The sequence below is a fragment of the Cydia pomonella genome, chromosome 10 (assembly GCF_033807575.1).
Source record: "Cydia pomonella isolate Wapato2018A chromosome 10, ilCydPomo1, whole genome shotgun sequence".
NCBI lineage: Eukaryota > Metazoa > Arthropoda > Insecta > Lepidoptera > Tortricidae > Cydia > Cydia pomonella.
This window is the reverse complement of record NC_084712.1, coordinates 22,838,062-22,859,549: the sequence shown is the minus strand read 5'-3', so window position 1 is coordinate 22,859,549 and position 21,488 is coordinate 22,838,062. Positions and strand designations below refer to the sequence as shown.

Sequence of the window (21,488 nt, the reverse complement as noted above, 5' to 3'; positions counted from 1 at the left end):
GTGATACAATTTCCCGAATTAAATCCGTGGTCAAGTCCGGACCTGCTCGATTGATTCTTGGTAATATTCGTCGGTTTTTTCGTGAGACGAGCAGTTTTATTGACACATTCGGCGAAAACGTGATTAATACGGTTCCAGGAAATTGCGGTTTAGTTTCGAATAATAACTACACGTACACATAGGCACGTTCTTACTTGTAACTACCAGTGGGCCGTTTTATTTAAAGTTCCACACAAAAAAAATGTATTTGTAAATTTTATGTTATTTTTACTCAAAATAACGAGCTCTTTTCGTCCTAATAGGAGAAAAAAGTGTGCCAAGATTTTAATTTCCATTCCGTTGCCATTTTAGACTTTTTATGACTTTGCCAGTAACGAATTGGAAGGGTTCGACCCTGATGCATAGACATTTTGGGATACTTTTTGTAAGAGCTAGTGAATCTGATTATAACTTACATAAAACATCCCAAATTTGAAAGAAGTGTATGTATTGTTTAACTGTAAATAAAAAAACCCTTTTACACATTCTTTTTAAGAGGTTGTCAATACCTAAAGCGCGCACACTGTCTATTTCTATCGGAGTAAATGAGATAGCACTGTCGCATGTTACTGGGCCTGGGCAAGGGTATAATAAGAAAAATATTTAAATAAAAAAAAGTGGATTATTAGTGTAATATTTTACTCAACCACGGTTTAGATATAAATGTTCTGAAATTGTGATTTTAATTGCAGACCCATAAGTCAAAACAATAAAGACATAAAACCGTTTAATTGTGATTTTAAGACCAATCTTTGCAATTATTTTCTATCGAGCCGATTTCGTTCAATCATGTATCGAGTACAACCACGGTCTTTGAAATATAATTAATATGAACATATATTTTTCTTATTTGTCTAAAACAAATAGTCTTTCTTAAAAAACTGTTTAAGTAACATCAATTTCAAGGACATTGGGTGTTGACAGCCTCTTAACAGCATAGTGTGAATTAGTGAAAACTATGCCATTTTTTAACAGCATAGTGTGAATTGGTGGAAACTATGCCATTTTTTTTTCTTCAGAAAAATGAAGGTTGGCCAAAAGCTTGTAACTTTATCTACTACAAAGAATAACATAAGCGGGACTCTTTCTATAGGTTGTTTTGGAGTGTATCTATCTTATGAACTTGAAATGTTCGTATAGGCCCGCCCCTACTCTATGTTTTATTACTCTCTCGGGGTTTAAAGTCACCTTAACTATATTCGGGGTTAAAGTAAAAACTAAAACTCAGTCCAGGTTAAACCATAATTTAGTGTATGAATTGTAATGGTTATCTGATGGCAAAGTTAAGTTTCAGTATTAGAAATATTGTTTAAAATGGATGTAAATATGCTTTATTGAGCATGTTTTATGCTTCGCGGCACCAAATATTTTCGTACGCCCGATTTAGTTTTTCGTTAATTTGTTTAGTTTATCGTCCATACGACTTTCTCAACAACATAAAATAAAAATGTTAAACAGTTTTTTAGCAAAACGAACTATTTATAGTAAAAAATAGAGGTGCCATGAATAGTGGTTTTGACCGAATACTGAATACCGAATATTCGGCTAAACTCTCGACCGAAGCGCCAAATATTCGATAAAACATCTGTATTATTTTGAGTCACACTTGTATGAAACTGGTCTCAAACAAAAAACAATATTCGCTAAGGCTTAAGTTTTGTTGCTCATTAGTACATTTACACATAAATTAATAATAATTCAGCCTATATACGTCCCACTGCTGGGCACAGGCCTCCTCTCATCCGCGAGAGAGCTCGGGCTATAGTCCTCATGCTAGCCCAATGCGGGTTGGGGACTTCACATACACCTTTGAATTTCTTCGCGGATATATGCAGGTTTCCTCATGATGTTTTCCTTCACCGAAAATCTACACATACATTTTAAATATAACGGTTTGCGATACACTTAAACTACGTAATTTTTTTTCATAAGCAGGTGAAATAGTTATTCTGTATTTGGCCGAATAGAACGCAATATTCGATCAATTAGCGAATATTTGGCAAATGGGCCGAATACCAAATATTCGACAAATTGGCCGAATAGGCAGAATACCGAATAGGTATCGAATATTCGTGGCACGATTAAAATAGTAAACTTCATTAAGGCACGTTAAAACAAAGCAAAATTTGCCTTTAAAGTGAAGCTCGCGGCCGTGGCTAAGTCAATTACGAAAATCTCCACGCCATAACCCGAAAGCGCGACCAGGGGCTCATAAAAAACAGATAATCTACCAACCGTCGGACAACTTTTTGAAAATAGAATATAATTTCTAATTCTCCCGCTCTCCCGATGATTTTAATTAAAAATGGTCTCCAGAGAGAGACGGGTATACGAGCAGAGCGAGGGTGGGACGGGGATGGCTATAAATTACGGAGTTTGCCCTCGACTAAATAAATTAGAAGTGATTAAGAGAAAGCGCTCCTGTTTTGGTAATAACTGCTTTAACGTAACGTAGGTAATTAAAATAATACAATGTACTGAAATAACAAGAATGTGTGTATGGACATTGGTAATAATTTGAGGAGGCTAATAATAGAGAGTTTTGGGTAGATAGTTATTTTTTAGAGACAAGTACAAAGTATACAGATTAAATCTATATACAAGTAGTGTGTAAAAGTGAAGGAAGCGAAAGAGGTATCGTAGCAAGTGGAAGTCCGTGGTCTCTGCCTACCCCTTCGGGAAAAAGGCGTGATTATATGTATGTATGTATGTATGTATCGCTTTAAATAATTACCGTTATAAATTTAAACTTTTTTTTTCTAAAACGTCAATTATTATCGTCGATTAAAAAAACTACAAACGAGATATGGGAGTATTAAGTGTTTTTATTTAACACAATACCAAACTAAACTAGCATTAAATATTTATGTACCTACTTAAGATTACTTATGACGTGAAACATTAATTTCATACACTTTTTTTATTTTTTATTCTTGGGCACTTGGAGAGCCTTTACACCTCCAAATCTTATTAATGTCATTATTATTGTGTATTATTACTTTCTCAGACCGTGGGTACCTTATACATCTCCAAACTTAATGTATTAACCGTGGAGACTATACGTCTCTGTAATATTGTATAATATTCTTGACTTGGTATTGGTACATACTAGTTAGGTATTCTGTAGCATTTGTTTATGAGACTGCTTGCTTAATAGTCCAGGCGCGGCTTATTTATTTAGTATAAATTTTATTTTGACACTTGGAGAGACTTTACACCTCCAAATCTTATTAGTACTCTGACATTGGGGACCTTTTACATCTCCAGATTTAATGTATTTTTAACCATAGAGACTATACATCTCTATTGTATTGTAGTAATTATTTATTTTAAGATTATTATAATGTTATGTTTACCAAGGTATTGGCTGTTATATTTATAAATGTTGTTATGTATTTTTCATGTCACTATATGATGTTACTATAATGTTGTACTGACTTGTAAAAGAGCCCCTGAGGGCTACTTGCAGAATAAATTTTTGAATTTTTGAATTTTGAATTTTTTGACATATATGAAGATGGGTGCCTATGTTCTGTCTGTGTGTAAAATACTTCTAATATGATCCCCAATTGTATAGATACTTACACAAAAACTCCAATTTAACTAACATATCTATCAATATCATATCCCTGAACCTAAACGCTTCCAAATGAATTTTCCTCCTAAAAACACCCCAATGCGTTACGCGCTGTCGCCTTAACAACCAAATTGAGCGCGAGTGAGACGACACTACCCGCTAACCTTCAAGAGCAAGCGAGACAGGAGATATTGTATTAAAACAAACGACTGCCTTGGGCCGCAGACCGCAATTCTAAAGCAATACTTCACTAAGATACGACCAGTTTAAGTCTGACCCCTGATTACTTATATTTCTAGTGTAATAAGAGTTCAAAATATACTAGTTTGTGAATATAGGCAGTTTTGGCGCGGTTTAATTTAGTCTGGCGTTTTAGGAGGGGGCGAAAGTATCTATTTGGGGGTGTAATGTGGTTAATAAATTCGAACAGTTAATTATAACGCTTTGTTTTAGTCTGTGGTTGTGATAGACGATTTTTTAAATTGATTTATAATAAGAATAACACTTTAGTACATACGGAATGAAGCATATTAGATAATTTAATAGTACAAGATTGTTTAAGTTATTTTTATGACAGAAAAATTTAATTGGTAACTAATTAAACATAATCAGAAATCTTTGTTTACCAATAGGTATTTTTGGAGTTTTTGTCAATTAAATAATTCCAACAATGTAGGTAGAATTATATATTACTATTACATGGTACATAATAAAATTACTTGAGAACTAATGGCAAATAAAAAGTGATTAGATGCATCTTTTCCCAATTTAAAACATTGGTTTAACATTACGAAATTATTAGTATGCCAGATTCAAGTTATCGTTGTCTGATTTAGTTTTTCGTTCGTGTGTTTTAGTTTTTCGTTTATTCCATTTCATTAATTCGTATAGGTACTCATTAATAGTACATTACGAATATTACGATACAAGTGCGAAAAATAGGAAATTGGAAACAGTCGACACGAGTTGCGAATTACCTATTCGCACATGTATCGTACAACGTTTTACAGTACATATGGCCCTTTAAATGTTCGACACAGTAACGTAATATGCTAATATTCGCACTAGTGCGGTAAAGTAGCACCATATGTACTGTAAAAAATTATAAAGCATCCATGTTACATAAATACCGTAAGTAGGTGAATAAAAGGCGTTAAATAATTGCCAAATTAGATTACTGAAAAGCCAAAGCCTGACTAAGTCAATGAGGCGCATTTTGCAATACAACTGTCTGTGCGCCAATTTGTGTAGTACAGTCAAGTGCAAAAATATGTATCGAATAAATCGTCTCATAAATAGTGCATCCGCTATGTTCGCGGAGGCGCACACGGACAACTTTTTTGCGATTGTACGCAACAGATCGGCGTCACTTATGCGGAGACTGGGTGGCTGTAACAATAGTATCCTGAAAACGTTGGCAGGTAAGATGCATCTGCACCATTACTAAAGTATTGGAATAGTCTGCATATGGCAGCAACAGATGCTGAGAAATGGTGCATCTAATAGAGTGCCTAGATTTTATTTTATTTTATTTATTTTACTATAATACTTTTTGTTGTTGTCTTAATGTGCAATGTCTGTGTGTGTTTTAAGTTATTTGTAAATTCTATGTCACTAACCCCAATTTATTTTTTAAGATTCTCTGTACTGTACTAACACTATATGGATATCCCTAGATTCGATACAAATAAATAATTGAAATTGAAATTGAATTGAAATATGGTACTACGCTCTTATTACACTGGAATAAGATGCTATGGGACATATTTTTCAGTAAGATGTGTACACCCATATTTTTACACTTGACTGTACTATCTTTTTTTATTAAATTGCGAAATTTTTTTGTGTAAAATTAGGTGATTTATGTAATGTATTTTGTCATTGTCTTTACTGGATTTTTTTATGATACGTCAGTAGCAAACAAGCATACGGTCTGCCTGATGGTAAGCAGTCTCCGTAGCCTATGTACGCCTGCAACTCCAGAGGATGGCTTGTTTTTCCTTTCATCAACTTTTAGTGTTTCTGTTTGGCCATATGGTTGTCTGGTAGAGAATGCCTTTTTACACTAAGTCCGGCATTTATACATAATTGTACTAAAGTATGTAACTTTCATATACCTAAGGGAAGAGCGGTGCCTCCAAACACAGGCATTATTCTTTGCTGACCCGGAGACCCCATCCCCCGCATCATAACTATGTACGCTTTTATTAAATTTGTATTTGTATTTTTGTGATTGTATATCTTTGTGCAATAAGTTTTAAATAAATACTTTACAATATAAACGCAATTTCACCTTAAAGTACTAAAGAATATTCATCATAGTTACGAAAACGTATGGTATTTTCGTAACGCAACAAAAACATTCATACTTTTTTTATCACAAATTGGGTTTTCGTATTTACCTCCGCCTAAAATGAGAAGCTCTTCAAACTTACCAAATTTTATCGAAACCTCCATTTTTATCACTTGTCAATACGCCCGTCACTTTCGTACTTATATACTTGTTAGAACGTGACAGGCATGGTGATAAATGATAAAGAGCCGACCATCTTAGCCCTACAGATAAAAATCGACCCGACTAAGTCTATTAGGTGTATTTTGCAACTCAACTACACAAATTGGCTCACAAACACGGAACTGTTTATATCATGTATTTCAATAAAAGTCTGATTCATATTTCTATTAGATACAAGCGACTGATAGCTTACTACAGCGAATTATTATTATTTATGGCCTGAGATAGCATCTTTATTTGTCTCTGCGCGATTGCTTTTTCATAGACAATGTATATTGATATCTATTGAATTGAGTCGACGAAATATTAGAAAGATAATAATAAATAAGTTTGAGATATTTTATGGATATCGACGCGTAATCTTAATTGCTTTGATTTCATCTGCTAAGGAGTGGAGCTATACAAAATTTGTGTTTAGTTTCGGAATTATAAAATTGAGTCTAAATTCGAGATTGCTTAATATAATAAATGTACAACTGTTATAGACAAATATTTAGAATTATACTTCGCGCCTCGTCCTCGAGATTAGTGACGAGGCGCTTCGTAAAATTATGATAGAACTTCATTTAAGGTAAGTTCGTTTAATCATTAAATAAATTCGTGACTGATATAGTAGTCGATATAAAAAAATTAAAAGGTAAACTTTCGTTGAAATCTTTATTCGTTATTTGGGATGATAAAATATACATGTTTCAAATCAGTTTTGTGTTGATTTGACAACTTATAAAGAAAACTCAACTGCATTTATATCGGTTTACTACAATTGTTCGAATTACGAAAAATCGCTGCCATTTTGTAAGTACATTGTGCAACGAGGGGGGGTAAGTGAGACCTGAGTTTGCAATGTTCTTACCCCTGGAGATACACACAATGTTTTTCGTCACACTTGCGAAAATAAAAGTAAATTTTAAGCGAAATAATTCTTAAATACGATGACATTTCCAACATTCATTAAATTAAAGAGTGTTATAGCTTTTTTCCACAATCCACAACTCCCCCGGGAACAATGTAAGCCTTTGTCCTTCAGTACACCTGCATGACATAAGTTCTTTTTCGAGCAAGTCTGATTAAAAATGTATTTAATTCTTTTGAATGTTCAATGTAGCTTCTATCTATAAGAAACAATTACACAAGGAATCAAACATACTATCAAGTCATAAAACCGTGTTGTTATTTTATAATAAAATTATAAATAAGAATGACCTAATGCAATATCAGTTGAAACGTGTCATAAAATGATTTTACGACTTGATTGAATATACCGGGCATTAGGTCGCTCGCCCGACACGTTAGATAATGTGCTTAATATTGTGTGATAGGTACTGAATATGATAAAAAAAAGAATAAATACTATAGGACATTATTACACAAATTGACTAAGACCCACAGTAAGCTCAATAAGGCTTGTGTTGTGTTAAGTAGTGGTGTATCTACCTTAAATAACACATGAAGAGGGGTATGGGCTTTGTGAATATCATCTTCCTTTGTGTGGTAGGACACAGCACAGCGGATGTCATTCTAGATCTAGAGTGGAGCCCAACTGGGGAAGTACCTTACAGAAAACCGCAGCCAAATAACACTAGACCCTACTTATAGTGCTGTGTTCCTGTCGGCGAGTAAGATTGCCAGAGCTCAACGATGGTGCGGAGTGTTAGGGTCCAACGCGCATGTAACTCCTCTGGAGCTGCAGGCGTACATAGGCTACGGAAACTGCTTACCATCAGGCGGGTCGTATGCTTCTTGGCCACCGACGTGTAAAAAAAAACACAAATTAAAATATTTCCATAGAAAGTATTTTTTTTCTTAGAGTTCTCAAACAGTGTCTAAGCTCAACGTATTTCTCGCCAGGTGGCGTGGACGACGACGGCGACAGTGGCAAACGGCGGCGCTCGCGCACCAACTTCAACTCCTGGCAGCTGGAAGAGCTGGAGCGGGCCTTCTTAGCTTCACACTACCCTGACGTGTTCATGAGAGAAGCCTTAGCTATGAGGCTGGACCTTAAAGAGAGCAGAGTAGCCGTAAGTACCTACATTAACAGCTTTCCAGCTGTTAAGATCGACCACCGTAACTGGGAGAAGCTTGCGGAGAAGCGAACGGAGTGGCGCAAGTGCGTTGGAGATAGTCGCAAGTTCTGCGACGAGGCCTGGTTTGTGGCACTGGTATACAAAAGGGAAAAAAGGCACCGTAGCGAAACGTCACAGTCCGTCGCGAACTTCCCTTGCCAGCTCCGTCGCAAAGTATGCCGCTCTCGCATCGGTCTTTTCAGTCACCAAAAAAGATGTTTTGCGGACATTGCACCATAGATCGTCTGAAATAGACGCTAAGGCCAGTATGTATGTGTAATCATTGCAGAGGGAAAACCCTTTTGTATAGAGACATTATCTTAACAAGTTCACTTTATATTTGCAATAAAAACATCTTGAGGAAACCGAACTAATCCCGATAAGGCCTAGTTTACCCTCTGGGTTGGAAGGTCAGATGGCAGTCGATTTCGTAAAATCTAATGCCTACGCCAATTCGTGGGATTAGTTGTCAAACGGACCCCTGGCTCCCATGAGCCGTTGCAAAAATTCCGGGATAACGCGAGGAAGAAGAAGAATAAAACTAACACAATAAAGATAAATATTTAATTACTCACTATACTCATGAGTCAGTCGCGAGACTAAACGGCCATAACCCTCCGACATTAACAATAACCACCTTTACGAGTGCAGTCGGATAATTAAGACGTAACCGCTAACACGGGACGCAGTAACTAAGCGTGGAACGGATCGCAGACGCTCTGCTAGTCCAGTCAGTGAAGAAACCTATAAAAATACACAAAAACCAAACAAAATACCATGCAAATTATAATAAACAAAATAAAATTACATATACATACACGGTAAGCTCAAGAAGGCTTGTGTTGTAGATACTCAGACAACGACATATATAATATACAAATACTTAATAACATAGAAAACATCCATGACTAAGGAACAAAATTAAATATCTATGCTCATCACACAAATAAATTCCTTTACCGGGATTCAAACCCAGGACCATCGGCCTCATAGCATCATTCATTACTCACTAGGCCAGACCGGTCGTAATTTTTCTATTTTTTATTATATTAAGTGCAAAAATTATTAAATATTTTTTCATTAATATATTATTCAGGATTGGCAAGTGACCAAAAGATAAGAAAGATAATTTCTGCCAACAGCCAAATGTCTACCTCTAGCAGCAAGCAATTTTTTCTCAAATGTTTGTATTGTTTAAAACACGTTGTTTGCTTGATTAATTTCGAGAAACACTGACAGAGATTGGCACCCAAAATCCCCAAATTTTGTAGCTCCTGACTTATTTCTGTGGGGTTATCTATAATTAGTAATTACGTGTCTATGTTCTATGTTAACAAGCTGATGAAATTTAAACAGTAAAAACCGACTATCCGAAACAAATTTACTAAGATAACGCCGAAAATATATGATAAGGGCTGACATTTGCCTGCTGTTTGTGGTGGACATATGTCAGAAATTATGCTCCGGATATATGTTAGACAAAATGTTATATAACACTAATACTTACAGATATCTTACACAAGGACACAAGATAAATCTCATTTACGAGTGCACTCGGTAATTAAGACATAAACGCTAACACACAAAGACATCGCGATGAAGCGTGGAACAGAACGGAAATATCCGCTAGTCCAGTCAACGAAACGCGTTAATTTTATTATTATTTTATTTTATTTTATAGTAAAAACTTACAGCTACTTAGGGTGACAGAAAATGTAGTAAAGAAACAGATTATTTATTCTGTTTTAATTTTTGCTATATTCTTATACAATAAAAAAATATAACATAAACCCATTATGAATAATCTGCTTACTTTATAGCAAATATTTAGGCTCGAAATAGCATAAACGGCAAAAATAATTGTTATTTTTTTATAATAAATGTTTACCTGTATATTTACTCTTTAATTTAAACAAGCCCTTTGGGCCGATTTTTATTTTTCTGTCATTTTTTTATTCCTGCAGCCGCCGTGCAGGTCAGGATCTCGACGACTTAAATAAAACTTCGATTGATAATAAAGTGAAGTACCTATAATCTTCCAAAAGGTACTGGTTTAGGGTTCTTGCCAAAACGGTTCAATGTAGAAAGTAGGTATTGATAGTATGGAGGATGACGAAAGAGTGATTTGCAATATATGATCAGTACAAAAAGGTAGTTTAAATTTAGATGCTTCTAATTGGCCGCGATACAGGATATGTGGAGCGCTCCTATTGGTGCTTTTGAAAAGCCTCCGAATACTAGCCGAGCCCGACGGCTGCGTTTAGCTACTGCATTGATTTTTATACAATAATAAGTTGCATTCGCAACTATACTTCACTGGCTCAGTGACCCAAACAGGATCTTGGCCTGTGACACAAGAGAGCGCCACCTCTGCCCTATCCTGCGCCACTTCACGCCAGTTGGGTATTCCGAGAGCGGACAGGTCTTTTAGGGCTTCGTCACTCCTTATGTACTATATAAGCGCAATTTCACCGTTGTCCTAAAATCTTCCTATGAGTTACGAAACTCAACGGTATAATAATCACAGATTTCGTATTTATTCCGCCCAGAATGATTTTTAAACCAGCCAAATTTATCCAAAATCTGACGAAAAAACTGTGTGTGTGTGTGTGTGTGTGTGTGTGTGTGTGTGTGTGTGTGTGTGTGTGTGTGTGTGTGTGTTTGTGTTTTGTGTGTGTGTGTGTGTGTGTGTGTGTGTGTGTGTGTCAGCTCCGACGCATATCTGAAGTTTACTCCTTGCAAACGATTATAAAATTTGGGATCAAGACTCCCCACATTGACAGTTCAGTCTTTCTACTCATTGCTAAGGGGATTGAAAGATAAGTTGCGAACGAGTATATAACGTTTGTTTTTAGTCCCCATTAATCTTCATACCTCGCGCCCTCCTATCGATTTTTATTGAGAAAATTACAAAAATTACACAACGAAATCAAATTTGCCCTTTTATAGACAGCTCGCAACTCGCTATGTTGAAAAACTCTTGTCTTACTTAATTCATAGCTTACAAAAAACATAGGTGGGTATCTTTCACCCGGTTATCCAATTATTTTTTTAGACATAGTGTTGATTGGTGCTAATAGTTACATCATAACATAACACCCTTGTAATTTCCTGTTAGACGTTTCCTGTCGTCATGCTGACTGGCAGGATTTGGTTCGTCAAACCTGGGGCTGTGTTCGGAAATCAAAATACAGTGATCAGAGCTGTGTTCGGAAATGAAAATGAAATACTTAGTAATACGAAAGAGAAATGATGGTAATAGAAAAAAAAAACGTGTTGTTTAGTTTAACATCCAAAATCCATGGCGCTGTACTGCGCGATCTCGTTTATCTGTCAAATTCGCAGTACAAAATTGTCTTACATTTTACACATCTTACTCAATCAATATGTATTAATCTGGGGCTGAGTTCAGAAACAAAAATACCAATTACATGTTGATTCAATTCGAATACTAGAGTCGGACCACGCTAAGTTTTCATACCAAGTGCTACTTCAAGTATGGAGCTAATAGGAATAGAAATATGTATAGATTCTTACAGGCAAGTTTGACCGAAGTTAGCGTGGTCTAAGTCTAGTTGGTTGTATTTTGTGCCCAATACTTATTTAGTAATGAAATGTATACATTTTACTCGTAGACGATCATTTTATAATATTATTCTTAAGTATTTAAATTTAATTATGCACATTCGATACTATTCTAACAGCCCGATTCGAACTTTAAGATACGAAAAAAATGTTTGACTTATCTTAAAGTTCGAATCAGGCCGTAAATCTGTGCAAATCTAAAGAAATAAACTATCAGATTATGAAACGTTTCAATCAGATTATCATTAAATTACAATTTATTATTGTTTGCAAATAATAATATTCGGACATGTGATAAAAGGTTATAACAACAGAAATAACTTATTTTTACGGAAACAAAATTAAAATTGATGTTGATTTTGATTTTTTAGTTATTATGGATTATATTCAACAACCTACTCGTTATGGGTAAATTTTCGTTGTCTTGTTTTTCGGCGCCGCAAAAATGTAACGGCTTTTTGTATGAGATGATTTTTTTTTCTGATTTAAATTATATTCTACAGCTAGGAAGATTTGCCATGCACTCGACGTTTTTTATGTATTTGATAGAAGACATATATACGCGAGACAGTATGGTCAGAAACTAAACAGAAAATAATTTTGACCGAACTGTATGAGATTTCAATATAAATTGACAACATTTCAAAATTTTCAATATCCCTAAATCGAAAACCATTTCGAGAGGGGCTCCTGTAGATTACAAAAAAATAAATTTTATATATTTTTTACGAATTTTTGTATTCAAAATCTCTAAAAATAGTTAAAACTGAAATTGACGTCACCCAGCTCCTTCAGTTCTGCCACTACAAGCAAAAAAATGACTTCCGATTGGGTTGACATTGTCATTGTCATTGAAAACGGGATGAAAACCATCGTTTGACTTGAGTTTTGACGTTTGTGACACTTGTTAATTAGTGATTTTATTTTTAACGTTTGAGGTTGTGTCACTCGCACTGTTGTCTATGCTCAAACGTAAATTAATTCAACGTTTTTTCCAGTGTATGAAACAGATCCGTGACGTCACCATTCTCACAAATGACGTTTGTTACATACGCCCTTTTGTTTCAAGTAACAATATAAATAGATTTTATGACCAAAATATAGGCAAGTGTGATGGGCACCTTTGCACCCGGTGCAGCTTACGGAGGTCTTTTAGAATAAGATATTTATTAAGCATTGTACACGTAGTTTATTTGTATATTATTGTTTTGTGTGTATTTGTTTCTAATTGTATTTGTGTGTAATATAATATTCTACTTTTGTAATATTTCTTTAGAATAAATAAAATTTGATATTTTTAAATAAAGATAACAAATATAGGACTTACGCAAAATAAAAAAAAAAACGGGTACCTTAAATTAGTGCGTTCTTTCGATGTAGACATTAAAAAGTAGCACTTAAAAATATGAAATGTTGTCAATTGTATTGTAATTCCCTCAACGAACAAGTTACACACATCTTTGTACTCAAAGTGTCATGTCAGAGCGTGTTCCAACTTCGAACCCTCTGTCTTCAACGTATAATATTCATTGTACTTGTTACAAAACTTGTACCGAAGCGTCGGAAGGGTGGCGTCATGGCGTGTGTTAACATTTGCTTCGCTTCGTTTGTCGTAAGCAATTTTGTTTTATCGCCCGTGTTTTGGTTATTAAGTCACTTCCGAAAACTTATATAACGGTTTCTTTACGTAAGTATTTTATTTTATACGAGTTACGGAATTCTTTTTTTTGTATGATTGGGGATTGATTGTATGTTATTCGTTTTAATTTTTAATTTTATGTGTGCAAGTAATTAAGTAAGTATTGTAATTTTAATGTATTTTTGTTTTTTATTAATTTATATTTTGTCTAGCTAATTGTATCAAAATTGCTATAATATTAATGATTGTGTAATTATGGATCGCATAGATAGTATCTGAAATAAAAGAATTTATTATTATTATTATTTTTTTGTGTCTCAAGTTTTTGTGTAAACATTATCTGTCTATCCATCTGTTTGTTAATGGAGATGGATCTTTGAAACACATTAGGTAAAAAAAATATCTTGACATAGACTAGAGAACAATTTTATAATTTTATATGTGTCGTTTTATTTAATTTTGTTATTTTTTTTAAATATTTGTGTTAAGTATTACTCAAAATCACGGGCTTTTGTGACGAAGAAAAAGTGTCCCGAGATTTGTGTTTCCATTCCGCTTCAATATCTATTAATAGAATTTTTATGACAGTAACGAAATGGAAGCAAAGAAAATTGTATGTTTTTTTTTCTCCTATTCGGATCAAAAGAGCTCGTCCTTCTGGGGTAGAAATAACAAAAAAAATCTCAAATCTGAAAAATAAGCGAGGTTCCCAAAAAATCTGAACACGCACTCTAGCGCCTTGGCAATAGAGGCGTGTTCAGATATTTGTGAGCACCTGGGCCGCTCCGACATATCTGATGGGGACTGTAGAATATTAAATAAAATGACCCTAATATAACCTAACAAAAATTATAAAACAAATTAGAAATATTTGGTTTTCTAGGGATATCGGTTAGATACATTAACAAATTAGACGGGCCTGTTTTACAATAATAATAATAAATATTATAGGACATTATTACACAAATTGACTAAGTCCCACAGTAAGCTCAATAAGGCTTGTGTTGAGGGTACTTAGACAACGATATATATAATATATAAATATTTATAAATACTTAAATACATAGAAAACACCCATGACTCAGGAACAAATATCCATGCTCATCACAGGAATAAATGTCCTTACCAGGATTTGAACCCGGGACCATCGGCTTCGTAGGCAGGGTCACTATCCACTAGGCCAAACTGGTCGTCAACAATGTCCAAGTAAAGTTCTGAATAAGCTACTTGCCACTTATCTGACGAATAAAGTCATCGTTGGCGTTTAACAATCTTCAAATAAGCTTAACTGGTAGATAAAGTGCTAAGTTTTGCAGGAAGTTTTATCTGGCAGTCAATTTATTTGATAATTAGCTATCAGACTGTGTAAAACAGACCCTTAGGATTTCCTCTGATAATATTATCTCAAATTGGCTACTTGACTGTTTTTTGTAAATAATGTCAAACGATCTTGATTTTCCTGAGGGTCAAATGTCTGTATAGGACTCATGGCATTTAAGCAACACAAAGGTCAGAAATGAGAGTTAAAGTCTGACGCTCGCACTCGTCGGCTGAAAGCCTCAAAATGATAAGGTGATGTGACGTCACATCATATAAGTCTGTCCTAAATGTATGGAAGATCAAGGAAATTGCCATTTTGACCCTGAAATATTGCGTTTATGTGTATAGTTGTCATACAATTTATTTTTCAATAAAATGTAAGGAATCGAATGGTACCGTTTTCTTTTCAATTTTTAAAAGACAATTTTTTTTTTAAGATTTCGGAGCCTTGTATTTTTTTACTATCTCAATATAATTTTTTAAATTTTACTTTTTTATAATGGATGGCTCATTTTCTATCCATTTAACTAAATTTTGTTATAATATTCAACATGTGTCAAGTACCCAATTGTTAAATTGTTATAAACAGCACAACAATGATTCATCCTTTTAAATTAATTTTAGGTTACCTACAATTTCGAGGCGTCAAAAAAAACTTGACAGATCAAACTGACAGATAGGTCTAGACAGTGCTAAGGGTCAAACTTAAACCGTGACCTTTTAATTAGTGATCGCTATGAATTATAGTAATTATTTGTTTAGACATATCACTGCGATTAGTCATGTCATGCGAGCATAAGGTTTAAATAATCATTGGTTAGAACTATTGTGTCATAAAGATATGTCAGTCATTTGGATTTAGAAGAGTTATGAATTAGATATGATTTTGCAAGATAGAGGGTTACAGTCTATATGGTCTAGATTTTATGTCTTTTCTCAGGTTAGCCAGTAGGTAGAAATATTGTTTAATCGACCCTAATTAATAAGATAAGATAATATTTATTCATTTAAAACTTAAGCTAATTAATTTTTTACAATGGTAATTATAGAAATTATAGTTAAACACTAGTACATTAATAACAATATCTAAACTAACCAGGAAAGGTACCCAACTGTCCGGTTCCGATTAGATTTATATTTTTATATATGTTATAGAGTAATCTAAAATAACGGACACGTATTTTTTTAGCTGCCCAAACTCAACCTATTGGAAGAAATTGTCCTTCAAAGTATTAAAAAAATACTAACTCTTCTAACTCCTATAGAAAGTGATGCTCAAGCAACTTGCTAGTTAATGGCTGGAATTGAGGAACCACACTTACAAACAGTTACGCTCTTTTTATTCTAGTTGATAAAGGGTTCTCCCTTGCCGACCTTAACCATCCGGCGGGGACCTTCGGTCAGAAGTGTTTACCTGGGACCAATTTTGTAACTAGAACGGAAAAATTGAGGTTAAACCCGTGTTAATATATCAAGAGTTTTCACATGTAGGTAACATACAGAAAAAAATGTTTTGAGTTGGTTTGAGGTCCAAATTTGCAGCTTGGTTGCAGGTGTTTTGAGGGATTTTCGCTAAACTCGGAGAGGAAATTGAGCACGATTTTTTGACGTCGTTATTTTTTCGATATTCCTATGTATGTACCCTGTACCTACTACGTATATGTATGCCTGTAGGTATGCATGTATAGGTAACTTACATGCCTATATCAAAATTGTTGGCATTTATATAAACAACGTTCTTCACTCGTGGGTAAATGTAAAGGCGAATGGAAATATCATCACCACTTTAGGGACAAGTACTAATACTACTAATGTGCGATCGGAAACTTTTCCGAACCACGAAATGTCCACATAGAAAAAAATTACGAACATCTCTTTTTTATACTACGTCGGTGGCTAACAAGCATACGGCCCGCCTAGTCGCCGTAGTCTCCGTAGGCTATAGTCGCCTGCAACTCCAGATGTGTTACATGCGCGTTGCCGACCCTAACACTCTGCACCCTCGTTGAGCTCTGACAACCTTACTCACCGGCAGGAACACAATACTATGAGTATGGTCTAGTGTTGTTTGGCTGTGTTTTTCTGTAAAATGGAGGTACTTCCCTAGTTGGGCTCTGCTCTAGATCTGGAATGACATCCGCTGTGCTGTGCCCTACCACACAAAGTGAGATGACATTCACAGTGTTCATATCTCTCTCTTTTTTATGAAAATCGAAATTTTTTATTTGTAAAATTAAAGTTTTCTTTGCTTCCTGATATTTCCGAGAACTTTTCCAACTATTTAAAAACTTTCCGCAAGGTCCACATCTGTAGGCACGAACTTCTTATTGTACAAGGTTGGGCTACAGCCCAGTGCATCAGTGACTTCACACACACAACAGTAATTTATAACATTAAGCCAGCTACTAATAAAACAAGAAGTCAAATGAAGCGTTACACCCATCAATACCGAAGCTGACAAATGAAAAGAAATACCTCTTATTATTTAGTTCATTTGTCGGTAAACATGCTCTTATTCACTGTGGATCAGTACAACCATTCGTATAATAAGTACTAACGCGAACAGTATGCAACAGAACCGTTAAAATCAAAATGGCTTATCTTCTATACGAAGGCCATGTATTCTGCTTCTTCAGTAGTGAGCGCTACACACTTATCGGCAGATCTCGTTCGAGAGACAGACTATCCCGCCGCTCTCCTAATAGTTGGTATAAATCAAAAGATTGCAATCTCGGCGGCACCCCTGGGACACGAGCGAGACGGCACGATTGAATAGCATAGATTTAAATGCGCGGGTCAGATAAGGACGGCTACAGATCGCGCGGCTCCCTCCCCGCCGGCGAGCAGGGACGTCACAATTCGATTACAGCTCAATAAAGTTAAAGTGAGTTGTTTGCGTCTGTAAAGTGGATTTTTTCCTCTTCCATTTCTCTATTTTCCTGCGTTCGCTCGAGGTCTAGAGGTTATTTTGCTGTTCTTTTTCTGATATCTATTTTTATAGTTCCGTTTGATGTTTTAATTTTTCTGATCGTCGATCATTTCTGATCACTTAAGCTTCGAGACATAAAATACTTATAGAGTTGTTAACTAAGTTTGGTTGATTACCTTTCTATTACGTATAACACAAACATGTTTAGGTACTTAGGTGTGATTTAAAATCTATATTAACTTCACACAAACAATTTATCTTCCTAAAGATAATATCCAAAATAATGGCCACCAAATTTCATAAAGACATCATGCAAACCTTTAAAACTCCATGTTTTACCGAAGCCGCCGTATTCTAATCTAATTTCATCCCTCCGCCAAATTTGGAACCACGGAAGTATCGAGTCCATTTTAAAATTCATAGCATAAAATTTACATTTATATGCCAATTTCATTCCCTAACAGTACACATCAGTATTCCGAACACATCCGTTGCTGGCTGGAAACCTTAGAAAAAAGTTACATCCTTCGCTTGGTTGAAAAGAAAAAAGAAAAAAGCGCGTTTAAATATGGAACACTAAATGGAACGCTTAGGCGACAAAATGCGGATAGAATATAAAATTTAAGGATTCCTCTCCGTCCCTTTTACTCGCGTAACTTTATATATATTCCCTGTCCTGTTTTCTCGTTGGTATGAATCGCCCTAGGCTTACAGTAAAAGATAGACATGGAGCCTGTTCGTAGGGTTGCCAACGGCGGCAAATTATCGCACTTGAATAATCTTCTCACTTGAAAATGTAATGCCCGTATTAAAGTGATTTAATGCAGCTTTGCGGCATGCAGCGTTCTGTAGATACTATAATTAAATAGTGCACAATCTGTAATGGAATCTTTATTGTCATTAATAATAAGGCTACAAGTTGTAGTAAAAGATGTTTTGCCAAGTTTGTAAATCAGCGAATTTTAGCTCACTGCAAAATGTTCAAATGAAGCTATTTGAATACCTACTTAAATAACTTCGCTCATCAAGTGGTAGGAGTTTTATTGTTATTATAATAATTTAAAATACACAATGTTTACTTTATAGTAGTATAAAACGTGTAAATTTTCGTTAGTTCTAAACCAAAGTTTTCTTTTAATGAATTTATGGCATTTTCCCGTTCTATTTCAGTTTTCAAATAATAAAAATATGTCACATTGTTATTGACAGAAATACAGTTTTTTTTAGACATTCATACAATCTCTTTTCTTAGAATTTAATGAGTAGGTAACTTTAATTACAGACAAGTTCTTATACGTTTTTATTGCGCCTCTAAGCGTTATTAAATATATCAAAAAAATCCTGAATACAGATGTACAAACTGCGGTAAGTTTCCAAAACGTTGGAAAAGTGCTTGGAAATATCAGGAACATTTCACAGGAAACAAGGGAAACTTTCATAATGGAAATAGAAAAGGTTCCCATACAAAAATATAAGAAGTTTCCGAATTCATACCTCGTGGAAATATCGCAATTTCGGAAACTTTCCATCGGCACATCAGTACTCCTTAAACTTCAGATTAACAAAAAGATTTACCCACCCTCTAACATGTATGTGCCTGCCAAGTCTCCATTTAAAATTGTTCGCTTGTTTGATTAATCAAACTAATAAAATTGTTTGAAGATACAATAGCTATAAAGCAGTCTACCATTCAACCGACGAACCATTCAATTGACAGTTCAATTACTCCAATCAAAACAACACCCCCTCAGAGACAACCCTAACCAAATTTTGCGTCAAACGAAACGCACGCGCCATATACATGTATACACTATTCGACCTTACCTCGTTGTAAAACGGCGAAACTTGTATACATGTCTTTGATCCGTGTTAGCCGTTTTGCGTGAGCATGTGAAATTTATATCTGTCTCTATCTCACACTTCCAATATCAATTTAAAAAGTTGAAAGAAAAGAGATAGCGTTATTGCTCTGAAATACAGCGGTGTGTATCGAATAAAAATGTGTTTTACGTGTGAAGCTCGCGTTGAACACAATAATTTAAGGTTTTATATGTCGTTTGTTGGGTTATTCAGCGGGTTTTCATATAAATTAGGGCTCAGACATGATGTGCACAATTTTAGCTTTGTGAAAGATCAATGTGAGAAGATATATAACTATCTAAATACCTTTTTTAGGGTTCCGTAGTCAACAAGGGTTCCTCCCTTATAGTTTCGCCATGTTCGTCTGTCTGTCTGTCTGTCCGAGGTTTTGCTCCTTGATCGTTAGTGCTTGAAAACTGAAATTTGGCATGGATATATAAATCAATAAAGCCGACAAAGTCGTACAATAAAATGTAAAAAATGTTTTTTTTTTAGGGTACCTCCCCTACACGTAAAGTGGGGGTGGATTTTTTTTTTTTTGCTTCAACCCTACAGTGTGGGATATCGTTGGAAAGGTCTTTCAAAACTAATAGGGGTCTTCAACAAACATTTTTTGATAAAGTGAATATATTCGGAGATAATTGCTCCGAAAGAAAAAAAAATGTGTCCCCCCCCCCCTCTATCTTTTGAACCATAGGTCCATAAAATATTAAAAAAATCTTGGAAGTAGAGCTTAAGAAAAACATTAAATGAAAACTATAGCGGATATGATCAGTTTAGCTGTTTTTGAGTTATCGCAAAAAGTTTCCCCTTCATAGTAAAAAGACGTACACCCACAGTTCATCCCTTGGTTAACAATCTACCATACTTTAAGCTCCAGTTTAGCTTATTGTGACGGAAGAGTAACTACGGAACCCTACTCTGAGCATGGCCCGACATGCTCTTGGCCGGTTTTTTTAACTCTAAACATTAAATTAATCGCAGTTTCATGTTTCTTAATTGCTAACCCAAAAATGGCTTGTTTACAGCCAGATTTCGGACTAATGCACTATTTAGGTATGTTATAATTGTATTGTACACAAGTTACCTATTGCACTATACGACTAGAAGCGCTGGTGGCCTAGCGGTAAGAGCGTGCGACTTGCAATCCGGACGTCGCGGGTTCAAACCCAATGAGTTTTTCGGAACTTATGTACAAGATTGTATCATTTGATATTTACCAGTCGCTTTTCGGTGAAGGAAAAAATCGGCAGGAAACCGGACTAATCCCAACGAGGCCTAGTCCTTAGTAGTAAATCTTTTTTTGAGCAAAAACTGTGGCGGGTCATGGGTAAATGGTACGAGTATAATGATACTTACATAACTTTATGAAAAACCGGACCGTATATTCAACATACCTATTTATTTCGTTCTTTTAACAAAATTCATCTCGAAAAATTTTCAGACGAATCTGGAAATAAACCTCAAACAAATTAAGAAGGAGGGTTTCTCAATATATACCCTCAATTATTTCATAATTATACTCTGTATTTATATTTCTGGATAATAATAACTATCCACATAACACAAGTTGTTATTTTCATTCAAATTCTGAATCACGAATAGGATTTGAGTGTGGGATTAAAAGGAGTGACATCTCTTATGGCAGAACTGTTGCAAAAGTGTCCAGCTGTCAGCTATAAATAATAGTTCCAAATCTCTCCAGAGTGCAGAGTAGCGCTAGAGTAGCTAAGAACCTAGGCGCTATTGACGGAGTGAAGTGCGCTGTCTATGATTTGTTTTTTTTTTCAAGTATTCTAGGTATTGTAGCGCCACCTATTTAAGGTTTTTTGATGACACTTTTTGGTATATGGAGATTCCATTCTATGGAAGGTAGATGCAAGAACAGAATCTCCATATACCAAAAAGTGTCCGACAAAAAATAATAAATAGGTGGCATAGACAGCGCACTTCACTCCGTC

General features: G+C 35.1%; 1 protein-coding gene across 2 annotated transcripts in view; it reads left to right on the top strand.

Moving 5' to 3' along the window:
* LOC133522443 (homeobox protein unc-4-like) overlaps positions 1–21,488 on the top strand; it is a 69,879-nt gene that overhangs the window by 37,522 nt on the left and 10,869 nt on the right. For both annotated transcript variants that reach the window (XM_061857798.1, XM_061857797.1), the window contains exon 2: positions 7,980–8,149. In XM_061857798.1, coding sequence (XP_061713782.1) covers positions 7,980–8,149 — 170 coding nt within the window. The remainder of the gene's footprint in view (positions 1–7,979; positions 8,150–21,488) is intronic.